At 51.1% G+C, this 20,284-nt stretch overlaps 2 protein-coding genes across 4 annotated transcripts in view; both read left to right on the forward strand.

Annotated features, from left to right (window-relative positions):
- TANGO6 (transport and golgi organization 6 homolog) overlaps positions 1-2,503 on the forward strand; it is a 178,871-nt gene extending 176,368 nt beyond the window's left edge. For both annotated transcript variants that reach the window (XM_045814979.2, XM_087870527.1), the window contains one exon: positions 1-2,503. In XM_045814979.2, the coding sequence (XP_045670935.2) occupies positions 1-177 (177 nt within the window). In that variant the 3' untranslated portion in view covers positions 178-2,503.
- HAS3 (hyaluronan synthase 3) overlaps positions 727-20,284 on the forward strand; it is a 26,479-nt gene continuing 6,921 nt past the window's right edge. Inside the window, exons 1-2 of one of the 2 annotated variants that reach the window (XM_045814983.2) lie at positions 727-859; positions 18,778-19,413. In XM_045814983.2, the coding sequence (XP_045670939.1) occupies positions 18,778-19,413 (636 nt within the window). In that variant the 5' untranslated portion in view covers positions 727-859. Of the gene's footprint in view, positions 860-11,950; positions 15,623-18,777; positions 19,414-20,284 lie in introns of those variants that run through there. The other variant, XM_045814982.2, reaches the window with a different exon arrangement.

A 20,284-nucleotide genomic window follows, 5' to 3' on the forward strand; every position in this document is an offset into this window, starting at 1 on the left:
GTGCTGAAGGATGTCCTCAAGGATCTCTACCACCTGCTGAAACACGTGGTGTGCTTGGAGTCTGACAACGTGGCCAAGCTCCATGCCCAGCTGGCCCTTGAAGAGCTGGATGAGATAATGAGAAATTTCCTCTTCCCACCACAGAAGCTAGAGAAAAAGATTGTGGTCCTGCCATAGACCTGGCTCAAAGGACATCAAGGAGGTAGAGGACCAAGCAGCCAGAGCAGTGCCCAAACCTTCCAGCAGGTGGCCCCACTGCCTCTTTGGTGCTGGCAAGATGGCTGACCCTGGATGGCTTTATGTCTCTGGTCATTTGTGTCTTCAGGCTGACCTTCCCAAAGCATCTATTTAGCCATTCTGCATCCGGCCTTGAAGCATCCTTAGAAGACAAAAGTTTACAAATCTCATTTATCTGCACATTTATCTGCACATTTAGCTTTTAGAGAAGGAAGTCTACTTGATGGAAGTATATTTTTAACACGACTGGTAGAATTTGACTCATTGACCATTCTTTTCTTGTGACTTGAGCTGAAGAGGTTGATCGCCTCCTGAGTGGCACGTGTGTCACATATCTTGATATTCTTCCAGGCTGAGATTGTTCTTCCTCACGGTAATGAGGATCAGCCAGAGCTAGTCATCCTTGGCTGCTCAAGAGGCACATCGGAGCACAGAGATGCATTTGGAGGCAGGGAGGGGAAGGAAACTGATCAAAACATGCAAAATGGAATAAAATTATGTGGGCTAGAAAGAACAGGTCTGAATCTGGTCCTCTGCTATTGAGATGGAAAGCTATGGCATTGAGGAGGATATGAGCTCCAGAAAAGAGAGTCAAGCTGGTTGAATCGTCCAGAGATGAAGGGTAAGCCCTTTGTTTGTCCTCCTAGCTATTTTCTTAGCTCCCTCTGCTACTATTTTCATTAAATTGCCCTGATTATAGGATAAAAGAGCCACAAATATCTCAGATGAGAGAGTTTATATCTTGCATTCGGTTCTCTGCTCCTTTAGGGAGGAATGCTTAGACATTGGGTTGATTAAATGTGTACTGGAAAGTATGTAGCATATTGATGACATGATGCCAAGTTTATTGAAATCATGTCAGATGTAGCACTGTGGACTCCTCTTTATTTATATATTTTGGCCACTGAATTTGCAGCTAAAAGAGAAGACAAAGGGGTGCCTGGGTGGCTCAGTAGGTTAAGCACCTGACTTTGGCTCAGGTCAGGATCTCAGGGTCCTGGGATCGAGTCCCACATCAGGCTCCACGCTCAGTGAGGAGTCTGATTCTCCCTCTGCCCCTCCCCCTGCTTGTATTCTCTCTCTCTCTCTCTCTCAAATAAATAAATTTTTTTTTAAGATTTTATTTATTAGAGAGAGAGAACAAGCAGGGGGAGCAGCAGGCAGGGGGAGAGGGAGAAGCAGGCTCCCCGCTGAGCAGGGAACTTGATGGGGGGCTCAATTCCAGGACCCTGGGATCCTGACCTGAGCCAAAGGCAGACGCTTAACCGACTGAGCCACCCAGGCGCCCCTTAAATAAATAAAATCTTTGAAAAAAAAGATAGAAAGAGAGAGAGAGAAGACAAAAAGGGGAAATAGGCTGACTGCTTCAGACCAGCCCTCCCTGATGTCAATACCTCGACAAGGCTAACTCAGTGCTTCTTGACCAGGCCTCAGCTTTGTGGGGCTGGTACAGAATTTCATCTCCACTCCCCGGGGTAACCAGGCCTAGGCAACCAAAACACAATTTCCCAAAACTCACAGATGACTGAAGGAGCTGTGTGTGAGCTCGCCCATTTGCCAGTTAACCACAAGGTATTTCTCTCTGGCCAGATTCCAGATGTGGGTCTTAGTTTAGAACCTTTGTGGTGGGCATTCCTTTAAAGTGGGCTTCTTACAGACATGGGTCACAAGTTAGCTTAGTAAGCAAAGAATTAGAACAACGGTAATTAGATGTTTTTGAGAAATATTATCATTCAGCTAGGGGAGCTGGATTAGTTTCCATTCTTCAAATCAGGATGTCTAGAAAGTCAGGATTAGGGCTTTCAAACCAGAGATGAATCTCCTTTGAAGCAGCTCGATATGTCCTGAAAATTCCTTTTCTTGGCCTGCCTTTAACTGCACTCCATACAGTGTACTTTGGACCATCAGATTGGATATGTTGGATGATTGGATTAACTTTAAACTTCTTGTCCATTAAATGCATTCCGGTTCTGAAGATAGATCCTAATTGATCACCTTGATTAGACTGAGAAACTCTGGTCTCAAAACCTATTCTCCTAGGGAGTGCCTCCAGAAGCATTCTAGTCCCTGTGTCTCCACTTATAAATTGGCACTTAATTTGAATTATTTGGCAGGCGGCTAAAAGCATCTGTTCTTTATTGATTTTGATGGATTCCATTTCAGAGAGTGACTTTTTTGACCTTGTTACCAAATTCAAGGGAAAGACACCATAATGTAACCCTCCTACACATTACCAAAATATTAAAAAGTTTCCAAATTTATTTTATATATATATATGTGTGTGTGTGTATATATATATGTATATATAATATATATATATATATACATATGTATATATATATGTATATGTATATTTATATATCCATCCTTGGGAAAGAGCATGAGAATTAAGAACTTCAGGATAGGGGCACCTGGCTCACTCAGTCAGAGGAGCATATAACTCTTGATCTCGGGGTCATGAGTTCAAGCCCCACGTTGTCTATAGAGATTACAAAAAAAATAAGTACACTTTAAAAAAAAAAGAACTTAAGGATAATAAAAATACAAAACTAAAAAACGGAAAGAGAGAAAGAGGCACGGAACTCCATGGCAGGTGGCAGGAGCAGTCGTGATGCCTCCGTCCACAGGGCCTGTGAGGTGTGTCTGGTCAATGGAAGATGTAATAGCAATGTCCTCAGGCTTGCTCCCACCTCTGCCCTTCCTCTAAGGCCGCCTTCTCTGTGCTGCCCTTCTAGTTGGCTCCCGTATTATCTGTCCTACTGAAGTTCCCTTGGCCTCTCACCTTTGGTCCCTCCCATTGCCCAGCTGTCTGCCACCCACACTCCCCTGGATCATCCATGTGGTCTTTTACTTGGCCCCATCCCGCCTTCCCTCCCTCCTGTCCCTTCAGTTTCTGGCTCCTGTTTGCAGGCCTGCTGTCCACAGCTTCTTGCCCTACAGAGGACGGCTCTGTAGCGAGAGACAAGGTTGCAGCCAAGCCCCACGTCTACAGCCTGAGCATCGACTACTTGTTCAGGTGACTCCTGGAATCTTCCGGATAGTCTCCCTCTCTGCTGTGTGGTTCCTCTTCCTCGGCATGTGCCCTTCTACAAGCCCTCTGTTACTTAATCAGAAATCGCCTGACCTTCACTTTTGCTCCTTACCATCTCTCTGTACTTGCTAATACTCTTCTTCTTTCTTCACCTCTCTCTATTCCTTTACCTTTCCTGTGGCTCTGCTCACCCATCTATATAGAAAGGCCAAGGTGCCAGGGACTGGCAGTCAGCAAAGCACATCACAGCAACAGTGACAGCCATTTACTGAACACCTACTATGTGCCAGGTGCTGTGCTGGGCACTGAGAACAGGGCAGTGAACAAAGCAGACCTAACCCATACCCTCAGGGGAAGCTTACATTGTACCGGGAGGAGACAGGCACTAAAGAAGGTAATACAGGAGACAGAATGTCAAGTGAGGTTAAATGCTTTGGAGGAAACTTAAGTCAGGAAGGTGGATGCAGAGCGTATAGGGATGGGAGCTGTACGTTTAGATTAGTTGTTTAGAGAAGTCCTCACTGAGAAGTTGATATTTACGTAAAGATCAGAAGGAGGTGAGGGAGTGACCAGGAAGATATTTGGGGGAAGAGCCTTCCAGACGGAGCAAATGGCAAGCGCACAGGCCTGGAGCTGAGAGTGTGTCTGGCAGGTTTGAGGACAGGCCGGGAGGCCAGGGTGGCTCCAGGGGAGTGAGCGAGAAGGAAGGGGAGCTGATGGGGCAGGGTGTGGTGTGCTGGATCCTTTGCACCACTCTGAGCAAGGGGGACAGCCACACACCTATTTCCACCTGAAGCCCCCTCCACTTATAAAGTGCTTTGAGGCCAAATGGATGAATACTGTAAAATGGGAAATGCCCATAGCCCAAAGGAGTTTTGTACCCAGCCACCTTTTTCCCTCATGAAGTGGTAAGCCCCATCTCTTCACCACCCCCTTCTCTGGAAAGCAAATGTGTTGATCTGCCCTCATGTCTCCCCACCCCCACTCTGTCGGTGAGAGCCTTGCCTGCCACCTGTCCGGCACACTCCACAGCACGTTGCCGAGGTGGAGGGATGGCTAAGGCATCTGAAAGTGGTTCAGTTGGGAGGAAGAGCTGAGGGATGATGCATCTGACCTGTACAAAACCAGATTGGCTTCTGTAGTCGTTTTGCACAGAAATCCAGACTCTCAGCCGGAATGTCAGTGGTGAGGGTGAGGGTGAGGGTGAGGGTGGGAGAGGGGAGCAGAGTTCCAGGTGGGGGGCGAGCGGTAGCCGCTGTTGCCTGGTGAGCCTGGGCAGCAGCAGCCAGGACCCGGGAGAGCCTGGCTGTGTCCTCCAGCAAGTTCTGCACCGCAGACACACTGCAGTCACATGGAGCCGGCTCACTGCAGTGCGAGGCACCTCTGACTCGCAGGCATCGCTTGGCTTGGAAGGGAGATGCTGCCGGGGGCTGGGAAGCTGTCTCCCAGGGCACCGGCTGTGGCACCCTTCCCTGCTGGCGGGGCTCAGGGCTGCCTGCTGGCAAGTGAAGAGGGAATGCAGACCCTCACCATCGGCCCTGGAAGGGGCCACGCCTACTTATTTGGAGGGTCATCTGCTGTTGTCCTTCTACACAGTTCTTCCTCCTGCCTCTGGAGCTCTGCGCCACCAGGAGGGCTCAGGGACTGTCCTCCCTCACCGTGACCCTCTGCGTCCCCATGGGGCACAGAATAGGAAGATCAGTTGCTCTGTGTTCCCTTTCGTTGGGGGAAAGTCGTCTTGCATCCAAAACCTTGTCTGATCCTCACAACAACCTCGTGGAACAGGGAGGCAAGCTGTGGTTATTCCCTTCTGGTGGGATTTGGCCCCACGTCTCCTGGGTCTCGGCCAGACTCTCAAACCTCTGTTAACTACTATAGAGCCTCTCTCCACCCCCACCCCCCCACCGCCCAAATGAGTATAGAGCACAGTTTGGGAAGAAAACTCAGGGTTCGTATATCCAGGTGCACCTCAGCACGTGTGTCTCATGAAGATAGAGTTAGATTTCTGCTGACACGTGCTGAGGGGATGCCTACCAGGACCTCGTGCTTGCCCTGGGCCGCCGCTGAGGATGCCCAGGAGCGACAGAGCCCTCAAGTACGGATACCTCCCTGCTTCTGTATGTGTGAGGGTGTTTTCTGATTACATATGTTACATAAACTCTAACAAATGTAATACATATGTAACCAAAAAAAAGAAAAATTCCCCCAATTTCACCTCCACGCCTACCCCAGGATTACCACCAGCAGTGTCGTGGATGTCTCTTCAGATCGTTCTTGCTTTTCATACTTTTCCCAAATGAATACAGGCCTGCATTACTGCTTTCAAAAACCAAAATAGGATTGAACCATAAATAGTGTCCCACATTTTTTTTTCTTAGTTATATATCTTGGAGACGCTCTCCTATCAGTACTTCCAGCTCCCTCTCCCATGCGATGGCGCAGGTCTTCTGTAGTAGAGGTGAGCTGCAGCTGGTTTAAGCATTTGTTTCTTGATGGTCCACTGAACTGTTCCTAATTTCCAGTGATTCTTCAGGGTTTCTCAGCATAACTCTTCGCATACTGAAGTGTTTCTACAGGATAGGTCCTAAGAGGTCTAAATGTTGGATCACTCTGCTTGAACATTGCGGGGTTTTTTCAGATTTTATTTTTAAGTAATCTCAATGCCTAACGTGGGGCTCAAACTCACAATGCCGAGATCGAGTGTTGCATGCTCTACAGACTGAGCCAGCCAGGCGCCCGGCTTGGAACGTGTTTAAATGTTAGTACCAAAATGTCCACCAAAAAGTGTGTGCTGAGCTATAGTCCCCTGCCCTCAATTGACATTGCTTTAATACCCATGAAGTATAGGTTCAGTCTCCACAGCAAAGTGCTGAGACCGTGCTCTAAATAATTCAACGACTGGGCAGTCTGCAGGGGCTGGAGTGTTCTGTATACCAAAACCACCAACGGGGCACAACAGCACACTTTGCAGGTACACTCACCAGCTTATTAGGACTCGCCTGGTAAAGAAACCCTGAGACCCTGCAGGTCTAAAAAGGATTCTTACCAGGGGCGCCTGGCTGGCTCGGTCGGTAAAGCACGCACCTCTTGATGTAGGGGTTGTGAGTTGAAGCCCCAGGTTGGGCGTACACCCTACTGAAAAACAAAAACCAAAAATGATTTTTACCAGACTCCCAGGTCTGAGACTGCCCTGGGTGTTAGGGGATGCCCTCTCAAGGGGTTTGGAGTGTCGCCAGGATAAGGACCACGGTTTTCAAACCAGATTCAGGACATAGGGTCTGATGGCCCCTCCGAGTATCAAGTTCATCTTGTAAACACACGGAGCTCTACATCACTGAACAGAATCATCACTTCTTATTGTTCTCTTCTGTGCGTTTGAGATCTGTTAATCCACTAATCCTCCCATCTGGCCTGTGAGGTAGGTATTATTATTATCCCTGTTTTACGGATGGGAAAAATGAGGCACCCAAGAGGCTAATTACTCACCCTCGATTACATACCCAGTGATAAGTCGTTAAACCAGTATTTGGACCCAGGCAGTCTGGCTCCCAAAGCTGGGCTTTTAACCATTGTGCTTTGCTGCTACCCAGCAGATACTTTATATTCCAAATGATGGGGGAAAAAAAGCATTCTTAATATAAGTGAGGATCTGGAAAGTGGTTCCCTGCTTGTTTAAATGGACGACGTAGGTCAAGTGAAAGGTCAGCCCTGACTGATTCCCTTTGAGTACAGTGTCCTCGTACACCAAACCCAGCCTCAGACACCGGACCTTGTTCTGTGTGTTGTGTTTGACCTTGTTGTTGGCACAGCAGCTAGAGATGAGATCCACGGAACCCCCAGCCCTCCCGCTCCTGTACTGTAAGAGCTTTCATAAATTGCTTGTTTAAAGGCTTGTTCTTTCTGGGGGTGGCTAAGGTAGCCGACCCCCAAGACTGCCTTCCTGGGAGCAGGGGAGGCAGAGAACCGCGTTGTGAGTGTGTACAACACAGAACGTGGAGAAAGTCTTCCCATATGATCCAGTCAGAGCCCAGATAGGTTCCCTTTGAAGGTTTGCTGTTGTTTTGGTTTGGTTTTTTTACCCTTTCATCTTCTGGAAGCCGGGTGTCAATTCTCAGATTTCATGTTCAGAATGATCACAGTGGATCGTTTTAAACTGTGACTGTTGCGTCTGTATTTCTTGCTTCTATACATTGGTAGCTCTATCCCGTACACCCTCCATTGAGAGAAAAATAAATGAGTCTGGAATGAACAGCCCTCTGTTGCAGAAGAGAGAAATAAGGTCCAGAGATGTAAGTTTTGGCAAACGGGAGGAGACAGGGCACGAGGGCAGAGAACCTTGTTCGTCTGTTCACTAGGTCTTGGGCTTAGCCAGTGAGCCAGCACCTCCCTCCGCCCCAGAGCAGCTGAGGGGAGAGCTGTGGGTGTCAGCAGAGGGCGGTTTGCAGGGAGCTGCAAGCTGCAGGAGCGCCCTCTCTGCCGGGGAGCCGGGAAGAGCAGCGGGGCCTTTAAGTGGCTTATTAAATGATGTAAGATTTAATCTTCGCTGTCTGCCTTAGAGCTGAAGCCTGCTCAGAACGGTGCCGGGGTGGGGCTTTTCTGATGTACAGCCCTAGTCATCACACGCCAAGGTAGCCTGGCGCTGGGGAGAACAAAGCCACCTGCTCCGCACTTCCACAGTCTCTAGAACTTGAACAATCGCCTCCGCCCTCCCCCACCCCAGCATACAACACACCTTTATTAGACCACACACCACTTTCAAAACTTCAGATCCTACGGTGACCGTATTAATCCTAGGGAAGGGCCAGCCTGAAATTAGGCTCTCTTTACTGAAAGAATGGTGGTGCTGATGCTTCAGAGAGCTGTGGGGGAGGCGTGAGCCCCCCTACCCATCCCCCCTGCGAACTCCCCCAAAGAAACTATGAGCATCAGGGTTGGAGGCTCCAGCATCAGCCACATGGGTATTTCTCCGTGGCCAAGGCCAGGACCAAGGGAGAGAGATTGTCATGGGGACTCCATTCCCCAAAAGAGTGCAGCTGAGACCCATTACCCTAACCCATCCTTTGGGTAGGAAAAGCCCCCAAAGTGCACAAGTTCTTTTGTTTAGAAACTGAAAGCTAACCCAAGTCAGGTTTTGGCAGCTCTGTCCTTCCATTGACAAGGGCTGGCTGGTTTCCCCCCACCCCCCAGTTCTCCTAGAAAAGAGGCAGCGCCTTTGCCAACAAAAAGGCGATGTCAGTCCAATTCCAGGTATATTGCAGAGATGTGGGGACTGATCCTGCCCATCTGGTCCTGTCCTCCTCTGTGTTTCTCCCTGGCTCTCCCTCCTCATTTCCACTTCCAATCAGCACCCTTTCTGCTTTTCCTTTTTTCCTTCTGGCTTGATAGCTCATTAGTTCACTGTTCAGTTTTTAAGGTCAGTTAATTCAGACAGGTGTGGCAGAGGAAAATGGTGCTAGAGGAAAATGGACAGACACTTCCACACTCGAACTCACCTCCAGGATTGGCTGGCTCTCTGCTGTCCTCCGGGTGCCAGAAATGCACTTGCAAATCTCAGCTGAGGAGAATCCTCAGGATGTGTTTTCAACGTTGGATACATAATGGAATCACCTAAGGAATTAAAAAAGAAAAATCAAGCCTGGGGCTCACCCCCAGTGATTCTAAATTGATCTGGGATAGGCATTAGTGTTTTTTAAAAAGCTCCAAGGTTTTAAAAGTCTGTGCAGCAGCCAGATGCCAAAACCACTACATTAGTTTACCTAGTGAGAAAAGTGTGTGTGTGTGTGTGTGTGTGTGTGTGTGTGTGTGTGTGTGTGTGAGAAGGGGGTGCCCTAGCAAACAAAAATCTGATCGTCGGGCATACTTCGTGGGGGGAAGGAGTTGATGGGAACTGCCCCCAACCCTTGGCTCTTCTCTCATTGCTTTTATGGAGGATCCATCTTTGGACCTCCTCTGTGACAGTGACTAATGATGTCTTTCATCAAGAAAGAGGACATAAGCAGAAATGCCAGCACATTTAAACACTGTTGTTGATGTTATTGTAACAAGAGCCAGATGAATTTGGAACAAGGTTACCTTAAGCGATCTGTTCACCTCCTGCTGAAACAGTGGCTGGGAAGGTAGACTGGGATTGTGTTCTTCTAAAGTCCAGAAAGAGGGTGTGTGCTCGTGTAATGAGCAAGTGTGCATGTGTCCATTTTGGGTACAGTGAATTTTGTGCGCATGTGGGTGTAGACACACACGTGGGTACTAGCACGGGGTGGGGGGGCAGTTTACAACACCAAGAGCAGAACCTCTCCCTGGGGCTTCCTCCAGCCTCAGTGCAAAGCTATTGGCATCATCATTCTTGGATATACTTTTTTTTTTTTTTTTCCAGGAAAAGCATCCTTTCAGGAGCCCATCTTCACGTGCACATCCCTCCCTTACCCAGGATCACCACGGTCCTGGGCGAGGGGGTGAATGGGGGCTGACACCAGCTGGGGTGTGTCACACAAACCACATGCCGTGGCTCCCGGCTATGTTGCCAGGAGGAAGACTTTTTATAATTCACTCAAATCCGCTGGATGGGCTAGCACAGCTATGCATACTCCCTCGTTCTCTGCTCAATTATCTCAAAGGATCACCGGGAAGGATTTAAATAAAGCAAATTACTCAAGTTTTGACTACCACTAATCCTATCTATATCTTGGCCCTCCTGACTTGACTGCTTTTTTTTTTTCTTTTTTTAAAGTAATTCCTACACCCGGTGTGGGGCTCGAACTCACAGCCCCAAGATCAAGAGTCAGGTACGCTACTGAATGAGCCAGCCAGGTCCCCCTTTATTGTTTTCTTTGTAGACTGAGGTTTCCAAGCCCTTTTCACCTGAACCCATCAATTATATAGACTATACCCCACCTAACCCCAGCTTAGAAGGAAATTCTATAAATTCAGGATTTATATCATTTTAAAATACCTTTTTATTACAAAATTATTATACCTATTAATAGAAAATTTGGAGACTACAGAGAAAAAGGCAAAGAGAGAAAAATCTATTGTTCCACTACCCAGACAAAACCTGATCCTGATATCTGGGTGAACTTCTCTCTTGCCTTTTAATTTATAGGATTTAAAAGAAAACAGGAATGTAAATGTAGTCATTCATACATAACCATTTTGTATCCTGCCTTTTTTACTTAACCTTGCATCGTAAGCGTTTCAGCTTATTCCTACATTCTCTTCATGAGCATAATCCTCAGTAGCTGCACAATATCCCAACAAGAAGGAGATCACGGTTGAAAATCGCCTCCTGGATTTTTTTCCTGCATTCACCTAGGAGAGGGAGAAAAAGGAAAAATGGCCGGGGAGAGCTTCTGCTGTTCAGGATTCCAAGAAAAGCATGTCCAGGTCTGGTTTGATATGCGGTTATCGTTCTGGTGTGCCCTCCTAATCCTGACCTTCCAGCCAGCATAAAAGAACCTGGCCCCTTAGTAGGGGCTGACTGCTTTGCCGCCAGCAGAGCAGAGGCCCCTTAATTTGAAATGAAAACGATTCTTCCATCCAAGGAGGGAGAGAGAAAGAGAGAGAGACTGGAGTTAAAATCTCACCATTGTAACTGCAGGACGGAAAAGTCCTTACACCTGCTTCGTCAAACATGGCCCCCAGAATGGGTCCTGATTACAGACTACTTGTCGGTGAGAGGGGCAAGTTATGAAAGAATAACTTTGTTGGGTCGTAGCTGCCTTGCTGTCGTCAAGGCACATACTTTCCATTCAGAATTATGTATTAACTAGTGTTGCAGACTAAGCTGCCTTGAAGAGGAAGCCCTGTTTAGTCAGCTGGGGGACATAACCTGCTATTCTTTGGAGGCCAGTTTAAAATCACCCTCATTAGCTTCGGGAGGTTTTGATTATGGTCAGCCCAGAGAAGTTGATGGGATGGAGCCCGGAGGGATGGCTTGGCTGCCATCCCCCATTCTGCTCTGCTTCGCTGGAAGCTGAGGGCTGCATGCCATCGAGGAGCACTGAAGCGTGAGGTGGGGGGGGGCAGCTGTGGAGCTAGTGTGCCCCACCCCACCCCTCTTGGCCCCGTCACTCGCTAGGGGACCAGCAGAGGCCACCTGGCTCCTGGCAGGCTTGTCCTGCAGCTTTAAGCAGCAGCCGTGATGAGGGAGGTTGAATGGCAGACTCCTCTTGGTTCAAGGTGTTTGAGCATTTCACAAGTTTGCATTTGAGAAGTGGAGGAAAGGTGCAATCTTTGTTTGTGGACCTGTCAGCTTCAGTTACCTCAAACCCTCCAAAGTTTGGCATATGGCCCTTTCAGCCCTTCAAACTATAGAAGTCTCTTTCTCTTGATGATTCCTCCACCTCTGCCCTCACTTGTGCCCAAGATAGTGACACGGCCTGCCCACAGGGACAGTTCGTGAGGGCAGCACCAACAGGGCACGCAGTGCTCCTGAGCCCCCAAACCGCAGCTCACCTGTCCCCAGACAATACTTGTAATTTATTCCCACCTTGCTCAGACTTCTTCAAGAGTTCTCCATCACTGCCTTACCTTATTCAGTCATTCAAGGCTCCAGAATCTGCCCTTGGCATCCTCCTCCTCAGCAGCTAAAACTCGTCAGGCACTCCTTAGAGCAGATACTGTTGCAAGTTCTTTCTTTCCTTCCTTCCTTTCTTTCTTTCTCTTTTTTTTTTCTTTCTTTCTTTTTTAAGATTCATTTATTTATTTGAGAGAGAGAGTGTGAGCAGGGGGAGGGGCGGAGGGAGAGGCCAAGAGAGAATCTCAAGCAGACTCCCCTTGGAGTGCAGAGCCCGACTCGGGATTCGGGGCTCCACGCAGGGCGTGATCTCACGATGACCCCCCGAGATCATGACCTGAGCTGAAACCAAGAGTCAGATGCTCAACTGTCGGAGCCATCCAGGCATCCCTACCTGCTCTTGTTCTCAGGCTCTTCTTCCCATCTAGAATGTTCTTGTCTTTCTCCATTGTCAGCTCAAGTTCTCCATGAAGCTCTGTTCAGCCCATTCCAGCTCACAGAGATCTCTTTCCTGAAATCCTCAAACTCTTCTAATTGGATTCTCTCATCAACATCTAATTATAAAAACTGCCTTGAATGGTGACCACTTTTCAAGTGTATTTATCTTCAAAATGGAGAACTGTCTAGATGGCAGGGACCAGCCTGACACTTCTTGGTGCCAAAGCATCATTCCCTTCTCAGGGCTGGTCTTCAGTGTCTGTCAAATGAATGTCGAAATGCAGCATGCATTTTCTACTACTGAGCCAAATAGGGAGGCTTATCCTCTGGAACCCATGTAAAAGCCAATTCAGTAACATCTGAATTCATGTTTTTAAGTAATTGGGTGTGGAATTAGTACTATTCTTAAATCCCCAGTGGTAAGCAGAGATAAACTTGAGCTTTACTGTATCAGCCCCTTAAAGATTCCTCTACCCTCCTCTTCCCCTCAAAGAGATGAACGCAAATAGAGCACTGCAAACTGGATGTTAATTACAAGCAAATCCTCCCTGCCACAGGCTGGCCACAATGGTAAAGACTCTCCTTGCTGCCTGTTAACATAGGGTCGTTGGCCCTGCAGATCTGAAAAAGAGAATTTGCTTCTCAGGGGAAGCCATTCAGGGGACCAAGCCAATTGGTAGGGCAGAGTGTTTACTGTTCTTATGATGTTGCATCTGGACCCACTGTTCATTTAGGAGTTTTTAATTGACTAGCCCACCACCTATAAAACTCCCCGGAGCCAACTGCGTGAGATAGGCAATAAGCCTGTGGGACAAAGTGGAAGCCTTAGAAATTAACTAGGCATGAGATGGTCCTGGAACAGCCCCAGGAAACTTGCTCCCAGAGAAGTCATGCTGCTGTTGTGTTGAAGACAGACAGGATCTTTCCAAACTGGCTGCTCCATTCCCTCAGCTTCTAAACAGGTCACTTACAAGCAGCCAGTTGACTGTATATGACTCAGAGACACATTTTGCCTGGACTGTGAACTGGTTCCCCCCCCCCCAACATTTGAATTAGTTGCCAGGACTTAAAAATTAGGAGATTTCACATAAAAATCTGGATTTCTGGGGTGCCTGGGTGGCTCAGTTGGTTAAGTGTCTGACTTGATTTCGGCTCAGGTCATGATCCTGGGGTCCTGGGTTGAGCTCCTCCTCATCCAGCTTCCCGCTCAGCAGGGAATCTGCTTGTCTCCCTCTCCCTCTGCCTCTCCCCTTGCTCCCATGCTCGCTTGCTCTCTCTCTCTAACATAAATAAATGAACCTTTTTTAAAAACCTGGATTTCTGATTTCTCTTGACAACAGAGCACCCTTCTTACAGGGACGTCTTTAAATGGGAAATTCACTCCCATCAGGCTGATTCATTTTTGTCCCCACCTAGCCCCTGCTTGTTTTCCCTGATCTATAATGTTGCAGATTGCAAATCTGGGTGGGAGGTAGGATCAGATAGCTTCTCCAGTGTCTGGCTCTCTGATGATGCCCCTGGATGTGGAGGAGGTGGCCCGGGGCTCTAGAGAGTCCATAATGCTTTGGAGACGAGGCGATTTTCATTGACACTGATCTCTGAATTTCTGGTCACCGAGGATCACATCCTGTAGGAATGAGCTTCTAGAATCCAGAACACTGGCAAACAGATGCCGGTCTCTGGTTGAGGATCATTCGAGTTAACTTGCACTGAGCACCTGCTCTCAGCCAATCTCTTCAGTTCTTGTAACAACCCTGTCAAATACTCAGTCCCGTTTCTGGGTGGAAGATGCTGTTAGTGCCACACAGCTAGTGGCAGAACTGACTCCAAAGCCTTGCTCTTAACCAAAGGCTTCTCTCTCCACCTGTGCATTATTAGCTCTTCTTAGGGCCTGTCTCAAGTTCAAAACATATACCCATTGTGGATTCAATACTAGTTTTTAAAAAGACACAAAAAAAGAATATTTAAACCATGCAGCATAGTAGTGATGATTTTCTCAAGCCAAAGTGTGAAATGATTTGATTTCTGTAATGCAAGATGGTAGGGGTGAAGTAGGTGTCTTTGCCAGGGGTCTTTGTTTGCCTGGGGGACCTACCAATGAGCTCTTTGGCCTAGAGTGAGTGAGAGTGGACAGGCAAGTCCCTGAGCCCCTAAGATTTCTAAGGGGAGCAGCTTGTAGACTGCAACTAATGTTCCTATAAACTTGTTGCAGTTGGGAAGAAGTGATGGAAATTATTTCAGGTGTGTTTGGAGGACATGTAAATTCATTTTTTTTACTAGTGTTTAATTATATCTCTTCAAGTTTTTCCAAGATTTAGAGATCGGGTTCTAATTAACTGGTTCTAAACTTTCTCTGCTAACAACTCCCCACTTTTTCCTGACCCCACCCCATCTCATCCAAGTCCAGCACCAGCTTTGGGGGACCTGGAATCCACTGGCTATAAGGTCAGTTGGGAATTTAGGAGGTTATGGATGTCGGAAATAAAGGTGTAAGAAAAGGGGAGGAGGAATTGGTTTTGGCTTTAAGACACCGGAACTTCCAAGGTTCCTGCAAAACCATTTGGAGCTTTTGCAAACCCTTAAAGTCATCAGCGCCCCGCTGCGGAATCCAAAGCTAAGCTTGTCACGATTGTTAACACCTTCTTTGAACAGTCTTTTTATATTTGACAATTATTCTCTTCTGCGCCTCTCTCTCTCTCTCTCTCTCTCTCTTTTTTTTTCTTGCCGGCGGGAAGGTTCTGCTGTCTTGCTTTTAGGGAGTACCCTATAGAGCGAACAGCCCCTCCGCGTGCCGCAGTCGGGGAAAGATTTCCATCGCCTCGGCGGTTTTGCAGAGTGAGTAGATTTCGAGGCTCAGAAAGCCGGGCGCGGGGAGGCGGAATGGAGAGTTAACAGTTGTGGACGTCCCTAGGGGTTATATTGAAAGTTAACAACGCTTCAGGTTCTAGGTTGAGCACAATGACCGTCTCCTCCTGGGCAGCTGGCCCCGGGGCGAGGCGGAGGAGCTCGGCCTCTGGCCGTCTTGGGAGAACCCACCTTCCCAGCGCGCAGAGACCGACCGAATCTGGAGCCGCGTGCACGCGGGTCCCCGCGTCCCGCAGAGCACCGGCCGCGTGTAGCTCCCTCCGACTGAGCCAATAAGGGGGTGCTCCTCGCGGCCCTCGGGGGAGCCCTCCCACTCTTCCCAACTTTCCGGCCCTAGGGCCGGAGGAGGGCGCCTCTCCCGGCGGAGACGCGCTCGGTACTTAAAGGCGGCTCCGTGGGGCCGGCACTCGTCAGTCGGAGCGCGCGGCGGCGGCAGTGCACCGGGGAGAGAGAGGCGCGGCGGCGGCGAGGAGCGGGAGGAGGGGCATGGAGCCGCCGCGGGCCTGCTGAGCACCGGAGCGCGGGCAGCGGGCGGCACGGTGAGCGCGGGCCCGGCCAGCCGGCCACATCTGAGGGGCGGGCGGCGCGGCGCCGCGCTGGGACTGCGCCGGGCTGCAGGGGTGCCGCGGGCGGACCCCCACCGCTCCACCCCCACCCCCACCCCCGGCTGTGCGGGCGCTGCGTCCGGCGCCGAGAGGCCGGCGGAGGGCTGCAGTGTCTCCAGGCTTCCCGGCGGTGGTTCCTGCAGCCCCCTCCCCACTGACCCCTCCTCCCTTTCTTCCTCCATCCTCTCCTCCTCCAGCCTCGCCTCCCTTCCTCCCTTGCGGCGTCTGTTTTGTGAATGGATTACGGGGCGGACGACGATGCGGGGCACGAGGCTGGTCAGAGTGTCTCCCTCTTCCACTCCAGCCTGGGGGTTCGCACCTGTCCGGCACCAAGATGCCTGGCGCTCTGGGCCCTGCGGGTCAGCCGGGCCACGGCCGCCTGTATCTGCGGGCCCGGCCTCCCCTACCCCAGCGGGCTCGGAGGGGCCGAGAGGGCGGCCGGCCGGCCAGGCGCAAGGGAAAAAGCCCCAGCCCCGCGCGCAAGTTTCCATCCCGCCGCGTGTGGGCCTCGTAGCAGGGCACACCTGTCAGCTGGAGAGGCTGCACACTGGCAGCCCCGCAAAGTTTCGGGTGTAGATTGGCGGCGTGCGTCCTTGGCTGAGGGTTTTCTCCTTCAGTCATCTGGGGGGTAAGTGTCTTAGGGAGCGCCCTCCAACCTAGCGCCCTTGAAGCCGGGTGCTCATTAGCCTGCGGGGACTGAGCTCTAGCGGATCCCTTCTGAACGAAATGGGAGTGGGCGAGAGGTGGTCGAGGCCCCCCTCTCCCCGCTTGAGGTGGCACAGACCCCTATCTGGGCAGGGGCGCCTCTGCTAGAGTCCACACCAGCACCTAATTGCTCGTGGGGTTTTGGCTGCGGGGCATTTTTGGTCCTCGGTGGGGTACGGGGTGCCAAGGTAGTGCCTCCAGTTCGCGTGCGGCGTTTGGGGGTCCTGCCCGGGAGAGGAAGGGGCCGGCGACACCGGAGACGCTGCCTTTGTCTGCAGGCACACTTTGCCAAGGTAGCTGGGGCCCAGAGGAGATGAGCGGGGCCTGGTCTGACTGATTCCTCGGGTTTTCCGTTCCTTCCCCGCTGAGTCGTGGGAAACCGGCACGTGGGTGTGGCCGGCGCCGCCTTTGCCAGAAGGCGAGGCTCAGGCGGGAGTGAGCAGCCTGGCGAGTGCCTTCCCGGCTGTATTGACCTGGTGGGCACCGCCTCCGGCATTGCACCGAGGCGGGGCGCCAGCACCCGGCAGGTTGCCGGGCTGGCCTCTGCGCCCCCGGCCCTCTCCCAGAGCGCAGGTGGGCAGTGGTGCCCAGCGGCGCCCCTTTGGCTTGTAAGGTCTAGAGGGCTAGGGCCAGGGGGCGCTCCTAGAGTGGATGCAGAGCCTCGGGCCCCCTGAGCCGCAGGCGCATTGGGGGGTGGGGGGGACCAGGGGAGGCTGGGAGTCCTGCAGAGGAAGCAGGCTCCCAGGAATGGCGGGGCAGAGCGCCTGGAGGCCGAGCTTCCCGAAGACCCGAGGCTGCCAACAGCACTTTCCGGCCCGCAGCTGCTGGAATGCTGCTGGTGCCTGAGTCTCAGACCAGCTTAGGCAGTGACTGCGTGTTCCTCTCCCATCCTATGTGGCAGGAAGGTGCATTTGTGTTGGAGCAGGGCTCAAGGGGTGGTTCCAGTAAGACCTAGAGTTGGAGCAAGCTTGGAAGCGAGACCCCCGTTGTCTGTAGAGGTGGGTGGTGTTGCAAATGGGATTCTCCAGATCAGGCAGGTGGCAAAGAGAGGAAATTGGGAGAAGGCATCGGTCAGAACGAGGAGTGGGGAGCTGTCCTCATCAGCCCCTCCTCTCTTCCCCAGTCAGCCTTCCCACTTGGGTAGTCCTTCAGGGCAGTAAGTGCTTCTAATTTCAGGGAAATTATTTACCTGAGACCTATGGAGCAAGAAACCATTAGAACCCCTCTTAGGCGGACTCCAAGTCTCAGACCACTTGGGCAAGGTCAGACAGCCAGGAGGTGGTAGAGCTGTGTCTCAGACACAAGTCTTGGGTGCTGAGTGCTAAGCTCTTCTCATTAAAACCCAGATGTTCCCGACGGAGCAGATGCTGGGAGCCCTTAGTGCAGACGAAGGCTGGCAGCATTGCCAGGAGTGGCAGGGCAGGTGGATGAGCACGGAGATGCCACGCGGGCACTAGGACCAAGTGGATGGGGCTTCTCGGGCAGCCACCCCTCCCGGCCTGCTGCAGCCACCACTGGGACTGCTGCAGTGGTGGCTGCGCCGAGACTGCTGGGCTTCAGGACAGCTGTCCACACCCCAGCTCTCATTTCCTTTCTTTCCTTGTCTGCTTTTCCCAGTTGCTTTCCCTTTTTTCCCTGCCTCTCCAGTAAATGAGAAAAAGGTGAGACAGCAGAGAACACAGGGAAACTTTCTCTAATTTTGCCGTTTCAAGAGAGAGAAGTTGCCCCCCCCCCCACCTCTTTACATTTCCTGCCGTTTCTCATCTTTTCCTCCCCCACTTTGTTCGTGGGCCTCATGGGTGGCTGTGCTTTACTTCCCCTCCCTCTGTGTAGTACCCTGGTGGGTACAGAGCAGGCAGAAGCTCTTGGCCACTGGCTGCGTCCCTGGTCATCCTTCTCTTTCCCCTCCATGGCCCCTCGTGTGCTCAGAGCTGCCTCAGCTCACCGCTACTGAGGGTTGCCTAGAAGAGTTTTGGGTCAGGCAGATCCCAGGACCGCCGTCCACCAGGTGGGGATCACAGTGTTCTTTCTGGCTTTGGTTTGTCTAACAAGAATAGACGCTCTTCGAAATGCTTTACATATGTAATCCATCTAGCCCTCAAAGTTGCTACAAGGTTAGTGCCGTCGTCCACGTTTCACAGATGAATGAACTCAGGGGCAGAACAGAGGCACAGAGAGTAAGTGGCAGAGCTGGGATTCAAACCCCAGTAGCCTGGCTTCTGAGTCTACACACAGTCTTAGTCATGCTCAGTCAGTGGCAATGGTTTTCATTAGTGGGTCATTTTCCCTGCTCTGCACCCAGTCCGGAGAAAACGCCCCCACTCCCACGGACTGGAAATGCTGCCTTTCTGCCTGACTCCACACCTCCCTCCTTCTCCCGCCAGATGCCGGTGCAGCTGACGACAGCCCTGCGTGTGGTGGGCACCAGCCTATTTGCCCTGGCGGTGCTGGGTGGCATCCTGGCAGCTTATGTGACAGGCTACCAGTTCATTCACACAGAAAAGCACTATCTGTCCTTTGGCCTGTACGGCGCCATCCTGGGCCTGCACCTGCTCATCCAGAGCCTGTTTGCCTTCCTGGAGCACCGGCGCATGCGGCGGGCAGGTCGGCCACTGAAACTGCCGGCCCCGTCGCGGCGCTCCGTGGCACTCTGCATTGCCGCCTACCAGGAGGACCCCGACTATCTGCGCAAGTGCCTGCGCTCAGCCCAGCGCATCGCCTTCCCTGACCTCAAGGTGGTCATGGTGGTGGATGGCAATCGCCAGGAGGACGCCTACATGCTGGACATCTTCCATGAGGTGCTAGGTGGCACTGAGCAAGCTGGCTTCTTTGTGTGGCGCAGCAACTTCCATGAGGCGGGTGAGGGGGAGACGGAGGCCAGCCTTCAGGAGGGCATGGACCGTGTGCGGGATGTGGTGCGAACCAGCACCTTTTCCTGCATCATGCAGAAATGGGGAGGCAAGCGAGAGGTCATGTACACGGCTTTCAAGGCTCTTGGCGATTCAGTGGACTACATCCAGGTAAGAGCACCTTTATCAGGAACATGGGGCTGTGTGGATGTGTCCGGCCAGCTGGGCAAACTGGGCAGGGATTGTAGGTCCGGCTAAGGTCCCTTGTGTTGTGTACTTCCTTCCTCTGACCTTCACAAGGCAACGAGGCATCTGCTGCTCTGAACAGCAGTCCTGGGTCATAAAGACCTGGGATGGAATCCTGGTTCTTCTGTTGCTTAGCTCTGTGACTTAGGGCAGGCCTCTGGACTGGTATCCCAGTACTAACAAGAGCTAACAAGCGGGTGGCACTTAATTCATACCACACACCATTCAAGGCACTTCATACATACATTTTTTTTTTAAGATTTTATTTATCTGTCAGAGAGAGAGAGTGCAAGCACAAGTGGGGGGGGGGTGGCAGGCACAGGGAGAAGAAGGCTCTCCACTGAGCAAGAAGCCCAACACGGGACTCGATCCCAGGACCCCAGAATCATGACCCAAGCCAAAGACAGAGGCTTAACCCACTGAGCCACCCAGGCATCCCTCCATATTAGTTCTTTTAACCCTCATAATACTCCTAGAAGATAAATACTGTATTTCCACTCATAGAAGGTAAACCTGAAGCACTGAGAAGTGAAGTAACTTGCCTACTGTCACACAGCAGTAAGGTGCAGAGATGGGATCTGAGCCTAGGCAGTCTGCCCATATCCACTGTGCTATACTGCTTCACCACTGGTAACGTGGGCTTGAATTAAGCACTCAACTATTGTTTTAGTTATGGGCCAGAGAGCCCTACTCTACCCAGTGTCAAATTTGTGTTTGTGAAGCGGGAGGGACACAGCAGTGACTCAGCCCCCAGCCTAATTCTGTAGCTGTCATGGCAGGGCTAGGACGCTGAGCA

This window comes from Ursus americanus, chromosome 21 (genome assembly GCF_024610735.1).
Source record: "Ursus americanus isolate L20-20 chromosome 21, mUrsAme1.1.p, whole genome shotgun sequence".
In the NCBI taxonomy this organism is placed as follows: domain Eukaryota; kingdom Metazoa; phylum Chordata; class Mammalia; order Carnivora; family Ursidae; genus Ursus; species Ursus americanus.